The 9,551-nt window shown below is 36.6% G+C and overlaps 1 protein-coding gene across 1 annotated transcript; it reads right to left on the reverse strand.

Moving 5' to 3' along the window:
- Positions 1 to 810: 810 nt before the first annotated feature.
- Positions 811 to 3,386, reverse strand: LOC109112604 (lysophosphatidic acid receptor 6-like). Its single transcript, XM_019125489.2, has one exon. The coding sequence runs from the start codon at positions 2,538 to 2,540 to the stop codon at positions 1,422 to 1,424; it is 1,119 nt and encodes a 372-aa protein (XP_018981034.2). The 5' UTR covers positions 2,541 to 3,386; the 3' UTR covers positions 811 to 1,421.
- Positions 3,387 to 9,551: the final 6,165 nt, after the last annotated feature.

Consider the following 9,551-nt stretch of genomic DNA (forward strand, 5'->3'; position numbering starts at 1 on the left):
GCAAACAGTTGGATTTGACATGGGTAAGAGTGAAGTCAGTACTTCTCATTAGACTTTTTTTCCCCTAAACTTTTTTTCTTTCCCTCCAATTCTTTGTTTTTCAAGTCCTAAACTAGATTAACTGTGGATGGCGTGGCAACACAATGGGTGTGGGTGAGCTGACGTGTCTGTTGTGCCAATAGTTTAAGAGCTGTGGATCTCCCTTTACAGATATAGCAACACCTTAATGCAGACTTTTACAGGCATGTTTATAGGGGAGGATTTTGGTCATGATTGGATGTTAACAATTCCTGTCAAATCTAGCACTGTGTTGTCATGTCATAAATTGTGCAGTTACAAAGATATTTCTCAACCTCATTTACCCCAAACCTCAGTTTAGTTTTGCCTGCAGCAGATGACCTATTTATAACAATGCAAAGCAAAAAAGTATTCTGAAAAAGCACAGTTGGTTCTTGAACGCAGCTCACATCAAAGTGAATGAAGTAGATCTGATTCACTATTCAGTTACTGACACTTTGAGTGGTTTAAATGTTGTTTTTACAATGCATTTATTCGAAAGACTAAAGTTTTGTTTTTTGTTTTTTGTTTCTCAATATTAGCCAAATGAAATGGCAAACAACACAGAGAGAACTTCATCTTTTTTATCAATGTGACAGTACATTTACGGAGGCATATAGATATTAAGAGTTTAAACAGTAACTGCTGAATATTTAAAGATGATTTTTAAACTTTGCAACTGCAATATATTGACTATATTGTACTTTTTGAATGGAAATTACACAGGGAGAAGGAGCAATGATAAAACACCTCTACCTATAATTGTAAAACTTTATTATCAAGTGAAGTTTGTAACAGAAAAAAAAAAAAAAAAACTGTGCATTATGACAGTATCAATGTCAGTGCAAAGTTAATGTACAGTATTATATAAAGTGCCAACAAAAGTTTTCAACTTGTTTATACTATGACACTTCAGCCAGTCAATGTGGCAGTGCATAAAATGGCATTATTCTATTTTGTTTGTGGGTTTAATTAAATAGTGGTTATATCCTAGTATGTTATTTTCACATTCACCTACCATTATGGAAATGAAAGTACATTCACATATAATTAGAGGTACTGGTCTACTTTAATCAAGTTCCAGTTGATTTACAGTATATTTGTTTTATTCTTACTCCACAGTTAAGTATTCCAAATGTTTGGATCTAATTCTATTGACAACAGGTGTGTTCCCAGTACTGGACTGAAGGATGACTTTAAGAGGGAGGTAAATCTCTTTAAAAGGGTGTTGTGTAATTACTGCCCTGAGAGATATTAACAAAACAAATTAGGGCATATTCACATGTTTTATGCCACATTTCATCCACTGCAAAATGCTTTTTGTGGATTCAGTTTCTTTACACCCTTGTGTCCAATACTTGTCCTTATACATTAGACTCATTGTGGAGCATCTTGTTCTTTATGGACCTCAGGCTGAACTGAAGAGAGGAGCTCGTCTCTGACTGCAAGGCCTCAGAGAACTTGACATCAAAGGAACGGTTCATCTGAGATTTCCTCCTAATGGAGTTTTGTATCGTCTCTGACGTGAAATAGTAGACGATGGGGTCGAAACAGCAGTTGGACACAGCAATACACAGAGCAATCGGATAGATCGTCCGAACCACTGATTCTACTGCACAGCCCTCCAAAGTTTTTGTCCGCACAAGTGAATAGAAGACAAGGTTGACGTTGTAGGGGATGAAACAAAAGCAGAAGATGGAGAGGTGGACAATGATCATCCTCAAGATCTTTTTCTTGTTCAGCTTCCCTCCCCGACTAACGGTCTGTGGCCTCCTCAAAGTTTGGAGCACCATAGCGGAGCAAACCACGTTCAGTATCAAGGGAATAAGGAATCCCACTGTCTCTATGAAGATCACTACCTTTGAGAGATGGCTCTTCCACTGATTTGAGGAGAAGTTCTCGAAGCAGGCTATCGTGTTGTTTTTTTGCTTGTTAGTACTGTTCAGCATGAAGCCTGTCGGAAGACTTCCAGACAGCACTAGAACCCAAACAGCAGCACACACAATTTTTGCATTGCGTTTGGTCCGGAGCCCTCTTGAACGGAAGGGGTGAACGATGGCGAGGAAACGGTCCACGCTGATGCATGTTAGGAACAGGATGCTCCCGTACATGTTGGTGTAAAAGAGTGAGACGGAGAGCTGGCAGAGCAGGCTGCCAAATGGCCAGTTCTGCTGGATGAAGTAAAAGACCCTCAAAGGGAGTGTGAGCACAAATAATAAATCAGAAATCACAAGATTCATCATATAAGTGGTAGTCTCATTACGCAGTTTCAGTGAACAAGTAAAAATGTACATGGCTGCAACATTGGTGATGAGTCCCAACATGAATACAACGCTAAACACTATGCTGTAGAGTGGATATTTGAAGTTGTCATTCTTTGGGCAGTGGGTGATGTTATATAGCTGCAGAGAGGAATTTTTGTTGCTGGCACTACCAGTCCATGTCTGGGTCAAAGCCTCCATCTGAACAGTGATTTTGTACATCTCAATGAGAAACAAAGGCGCATTATAGGGTGGCAGTTAGGCGAGACTACACAATAAGAGGATTTTCCTCAATCCACAATTCAACAGGGCAAAACAAAGCATGTGCAGCAGACATATTGCTAGCAACTGCAAGATGGTCTTGCCTTCAAGGAGACAAAGATCTCTTTAATGTGCTTTTTCTTTTGGCAGTTCAAAACTGAAGTGGTTCTAAACACTCCTCTGCGGCACTCTTCAACAAAGCCTTATGTTGAAGGCATTTCACCCCAGAGAATGGAGCCAGACCCGACTGCCTCTTCCCCTCCCCCTTCCTTTTGTCCTTTCCCTAGCCACCCCACAAGTTTGTTGCCCCAAGCATAGCAGCTACTCACTCCAAAGATTCAATTCACACAGTCCTTTCCTCTGGTTCGACTTGAACAATACCATCCACATGCAGCCAAAGGGAGTAGTACTGTTAGATTCCACTCCTGGTATATCCCATTGAGGAAAAACAAACGTCTTTGTCCAAAATGCTAATTAAAGCATTCCAAAATGCTTCCCAAATTCTTCCCAGATTTGTCGAAGTATCCTTTAAATTAGCTGTTTTTGTTATCAGTCCCACAGATTGTCCAGTGATTGTGGAGCACCTGTAGACAGCATGCAGCTCTCTGAGTGTGACGGTGAAAAAGCAAGTCAGACTTGCTTCATTTGAGGGTCTGTTTCCTGGCCCACCCCTTTCCTTGCTGCTCTGTCTTGTTGTCTCCGTAAGCAGTAGCCTCAGGGGCATTCTGTGCTATGAGCTTTGAAGAGGTGAGAGAGAGGCAGCTGTGCTGTACTTTACGAGCTGGTGCTATCATGACTAGCATATTTGACTAACCATGGCTCCTCCTACGTCCTGGATAGAGCCCTCCTCCTCTGACAGAGAAGACAGACAGCAAAAAATTATTATACAGTGTGCAAGGTGCAAACTGTTTTTTTAACAACTTAACATAACTCTTTCAACAGCTTTGGATTTTTTTATTGTATTATTTAATATTAAACCTTAAACAAAATAAAATTATATCAAGAGGTAATGCTTTAAAAGTATTACCTCTTATTGGAGTTCTTATTAGTGTTTTTTGTAAGTATCAACCATTTTGTTGAAATTAAGAGTCTGGAGCTATAAAATGTGGATAGAATAGATAAGTTAGTGGAGCTTTGGAAGAATTTTGGTAAAAATGTTTTAGTTAATATTGAAATCCCAGACTAGTACAGACACTGGTATCTTGACAAAGAGTTCTTAGTTCTATTTAAGAGATACATTTGATAATACTAGAGAGTTTTTCCAAGTCATGGTTTACCTTTAGTATGATCCAGTTAGCCCCTGCTGGTAGATGTGGTAATTACACCATCCGAATGAAGGGCTTGCCATTGTGTGCAGTCTTTTGATGACGTTAGTTGTCATTACATAATTTTCCTGCAGCTCTAGCATCATTACTCCCATAATATTTACTGCTCATGTGCTTTAAAAAAATAGCAGCAGAACTGAGTGCACATGAGCCATCCTGAGCACTGAGTAAATCTCAGGTGCCACTAAGATGAATTGGAAGGCTAACTTACATGAAAGCTATTGGTTAGCATTACCATTCATCTCAAGGGCACTCGGTGGCTCTTTATTTCCTTCAGGACAAACATCTGAGATAGAAGAGACCTGTGCAAAAGTTGTATGGGAGAAACAATTTAAATATTAAAGAGCTGTCAATTGTGATTTAATTACATAATGTTTAGCAACATAGAAGCAGCAAGGCTGTGCCTTTTCCAAACTATATGCATAAGAAAGATGAAGTGCAACCAGCTTCATCAGCAAAAACTTCTGTTTAGAGAAATTCTGTTAGGGTTAGGCAAGAGATTTTGTATTATATACCACACCCTATGATACATTGCACTTAACTTGCAACAACAACATGCAACAAATTATGCAATATTGTGAGAAACTGGTCTTTTATTAAATAATGAAGCACAACAAGCACTATAGTTCTGGAAATATTTTTCCCAATATTATTAATTTTTTTTCTATAGGAATTTTAAACAAAAGTCCTCGATATAGAAATTTAAGGCTAATCAAATAAAATCAACCCTGAGATGAATCACAACATTAAAAAGTTTGTTCTGAGAAAAAAAAAGAATGTAAAAAGCACTTAATGTAATGTAAACTTAATGTAAACTTGAGATGTTGAGAGTTGAGATATATACTGCAGATATATATGATATATAGTTGTATAGTTGTTTGAGTAGAAAGACTTATTCACAATGCTCTTTTACATCAAAAGATAGTTTTTGTTGCTATGGTAACATTGATGTTTCTAATTTGTTGATCCAAAGTGGTGCCTTCTGGATTGAGGCTAGAGTAGTTCTTCACTGGGTATTCTGCTATTATACAAGTTACTCTATTTCATTATTATAAATTAGTTTTGACAAGGAAAATATTATTTGTTGTTTTACTTTCAAAACTGACTGCTGCTCTCTATTAATATGACATATGTTCACAAAATAAAAATGCTCAGTTTTGTGTTTATTGCTTTTGATGTCTATAATAAAATATATATATATATATATATATATATATATATATATATATATATATATATATATATAACGGATATATAAAGTAAACATCATTGATTAAGTTATGCCCATCATTAGTGGTTCTAAGAAAACACATTTAAAAAATAAATACAATAAAAAAATAAATAAATAAAAACTGTTTGTGCTAAGCAGTATTATTTTAATATAATTGAGATACTATTAGTTTTTATTAATATTTTGATTTTTAATTTCATTTCATGTAATTTTTGTTGTGTTTGTATCTATAATTTGTATGTTTTTATGTAATGTTTATTTCAAGATGACATTTATTTCATTGCATTTCAGATAATGTTTTTTTGTTTGTTTGTTTGTTTGTTTATTCTTTTTTATGGTTTTAGTTTTAGTTAACTATAATAACCTTGGAGCTAAGCAGATACTTCAAATTATGTCACTCGATGAGGAGATGTGTGATATTATTTTATTTGTGTGATAAACTGTACATGTAAGGCATTTTTATCATTTTATCATTAGCCAGGGACAAACTCATATATTTGGCGTTGATGTTTTGAAATTCAAACATTTTGTTTTTCTGATGCTGAGACTAGACATTTCATAGACATGCTGATGTATGTTCAAGCCTAATGTTTATTTTGTTCAAGAAAAAGAATCTCTGTAGATTCTGGAACTGACACAAGGGATGGTTAACACTTCTGTTAGTCCCCAGTCCAGCATTTGCACAGTTTCCTGCTATTGAAATGAGATGCTTTGCATTCCTGAGACATGTGTTTCATCTAGTGGCAGTGCACAATTGAGAGTCTTGTTTTTATGTGTTCAGTGGAATGGTTTTGTTGGCCTTGCGTGCAGCAAACAATGCCATAGTCTGTTTTTCACTGAAAATGTCTGCCTGACCTTGATGATGTTTGTTTTTAGGGAGCACCGTGGGGAAAACAGAACAATGGTCATAAAACATCTTACATGTTTCACTGTTTCGGCACAGGCTTCAAAACATGTCTGAATTGTTTTCATGTCAGTTTGCTAGATTTTGCTCCTTATTAAAATCTCATACACTCCAAGTGATGATGTTTGCTTTGGTAACAATATGTTTTGCATTATACATTTCAGTAATTTTGTGTACATGATATATGTCATACATAAATTGTTCAGAATAGCAGTGAGATGCCATTAATTATTTACAATTTTTTTTTTTTTTTTTTTTTTTTTTAATTATTGCAATTTTAATTATTGCATATATTACAGAAATTCTATATTGTAAAATAATATAATTAAGTCCAAATTAATGTAATGTTTTTGGACAATTAATTGTACATTAATTGCAATTAAATGAAGCTGTATTTTAATTTACATTTATTTAAAATACAGTTGTTGAATTGTATAACACAGTATTTAACATAGCTGAGTAAAGATTGGATTTACAGTTTCAGGTTTGCTTTACATAAGTAAAATTTCATACAAAATCTTGTAATTACATATATTTATGGTCTTTGAAATACAACAAATGTTACATTAAAATGTAATATCGAATAACACACTACATTTAAAATAATCAATACTTGCATTTGCTTTAGTGTGTTTGTCAAAACTTTACTTCTTTAAACATGACAAAGGATTATTTAACAATTATTTAAAATGTTCTTTAAAGTAAAAGGTTTAAATGGACATTATTACAAAATGCAATTTTTTTTAAGTTTACTAAAATGTTCTCTCTTTAAGTGCAGGGTTTTAAAAATATACACATTTTAGATTTTAGACAACATTGGATATTGACTATATTGTCTGAATATAAAGATCAGATTTGATGACAGTGCGGACAGACAGTCCAGATTTGAAAACAAATTTAAATTTGTGTGGCATGTCAAAAGCCTTTAATACCCGGAATGAAAGCGGCATTAGAACTTCACTTTTCCAAATTCTGTACATGCTGCACTTGTCTGTTCATTAGGGAAAAGTGTTTTGTGGGAAAATAAAGTATGTTTGCTCTTCCCACTTCACTTTAGTCATAATATTTTTCAGTAGACAGCACTATGCTAAGGTTAGTTTAATAGCTGCCTTGGTTTGAAAAGCATTAAATTATTCTGCATATAATGGACAAAGAAATCAATATCATGGCTCTTTTATTGTTGACTGATTTTTGAATGATTACATTTATATAGTACATGTGGGTTTATTACAGCTGCTTGTCTATAGCTAATAGTTTGCTTTTTGCAAACAGAAAAACATTAATGTGTACCAGTTGTTACATACTGATACTGAACTTAAGAGTAATATGATTACAAAATTGCTAAGTTGCACTAACAGTTATTACAGGAATCCTTCCTAAAAATAAAGATCCTTTACTGGCCTTTTAAAGTAGTCAATATTAGACTTATGCACTATTACAAATCTTTCCTTGTGAATTTTTCATTACATGTATATGAAAAATAGCAACCTGAACATTCTGCTAAAATCCTCTTTTTTTGTGTTTCACTGAAGAAAGAAAGTCAAGTCTGAAAGTCTGTTTTTTTCCCTCAAATATACTGTGAAAGCTATTGTATTTGCTGGTGCTTAACGCAATTTTCATACATCTCTGGACCTCTGGTTAGGTGTTTATTTGATGTTGCAATTCACATTTTTGTAGGAGTGGCTGGCTGTTGTCATATTGAGAGAATGTGTGGCAACTTGTTTGTACAAGATACTGTTTCAGCAAGAGTCGGTATTACACCATTGGCCATACTTTCATAATTTTAGGCATTGGCAGGAAAGCAAAGTGAATGTCAAGTTTATAAGTGGTAATGCAAAGTACACAACCAAGTAACCAAGGACAAGTGACTGAAACAGTTGAATTTAATGTGTAAATATGCAATCCTTTGGGGGAAAAATATTGACTGAAAAAACAAAGCCAAATGTCATATACCAGCCATCTTAAGCACAACCTAACTGGCTCTAGTTGTAACACACATGGTTTAAAAGTTCACACACATGCTAGCATGTTGAAACATACTGTATTTACTAGTTGCCATATGAACACTATATAGAGAAACAACTGCACCAAAAAAAAAAAAAAAAATGAACGCAAAAATACACTTCTTAGGCTACTTGAGTTATTTTTTTTTTCATCTCAGTTTTAGGGTTTATTTAAAATGAGACAAATCTGCTGTTGTTTTAATCTCCAATCTGTTATTATAATGCTTATCTAACTAGCAAAAGACACTAACCAGGTTAAAATCACATTTGGGCAAGTGGGACATACTGTATTTGTATTTTGTATTTTGTATTTATGTATTTTTTATTTTTTTCTACTGAGAAACAGATGAAGAAAGACTAAGGCCTGGTACACACTAGATGAGAAGTAATCATAATGACACCACACAATAGAAGATTTTTTTGGACAAAGAATCTCTTGCAACAAGCCTTGAATAGGACCACGCCCCCGATCACTGGGGGTTGCAAATTGAGCTTAAAATCTGCCTTAAAATGTGTGTGGCCTGTAAAAGTGTGTGGCCAGCCTAAAGCCGGGTTCCCTGAAGGAGGGAACGAAGACATCACGTCGGTGACCGACTAATTGGGATATCGCTTCGATAGACCAATCTACTTTGAGTGTAAACTAAACGAGCCAATGCACATTGGCATGCAATTCCTGCATTCAGCTGCCATTGATCACAGCGTGAGTATAATAAGGCAGCAGGTGTAATGCATACCAGGTTTTCGCTGAGGAGCCGAGCCGGGGACCCTGCGGCTCAGCGGTGGTACAGCAACCGTGGCAGCGGGACGTGACGTCTCCGTTCCCTCCTTCAGGGAACGAGGGTTACCATATGTAACCGAGACGTTCCCTTTCAGTCATTCACTCTCGACGTCACGTCGGTGACAGACTAATTGGGATCCCTACCAAAGCACCATGGGTGCTGCCCCTTCCAGTGCCCTGTGCGAGCCGCCTGCGCCCCTATTAGGTGTAGGCAAGGGCTCGGAACAAGTAGTTCCACTCACCATTGTCAAAGCACTACCTCACTGGGTGAGATTAGATAACACTAGGAAAAAAAACCCATTCCGCTTGAAACAGGGATACTGCGGAAGCCCCATCCTTCCCGAAGGAGTTTTCGGAAGCAAATACACATATAGCATCCGTTTAGGTGTATAGGGAGAAATTTGAGGTGATTCAAACCCTCTTGGGAAGGCAGAAGTCGCCCGGGGAAACACGGGCTCAAAGGCTATGCCATGGACTATAAGCATATGAGTACCGCTTAGGTCTCAATATGGAACCCAGCCTTCCACGGTTCTCACGGATTCATCATGAAGGCCAGGCGCCAGACGTTCCGCCGCATCCAGCTGCCTAGGGTGATGGAGGATCTCAACAGGGTCTACAGTACGGACACTCTGGAGCAGTTTTAGCAAGCCGACACTAACCGGGGCCTCTCGGTGCCACTACCCGTTTGAGGTGAGAACACAGGAGGATACCGGCTCTACACGAAGGCTATA

Source organism: Cyprinus carpio, chromosome A15, assembly GCF_018340385.1.
Source record: "Cyprinus carpio isolate SPL01 chromosome A15, ASM1834038v1, whole genome shotgun sequence".
NCBI classification, from domain to species: Eukaryota; Metazoa; Chordata; class Actinopteri; order Cypriniformes; family Cyprinidae; genus Cyprinus; species Cyprinus carpio.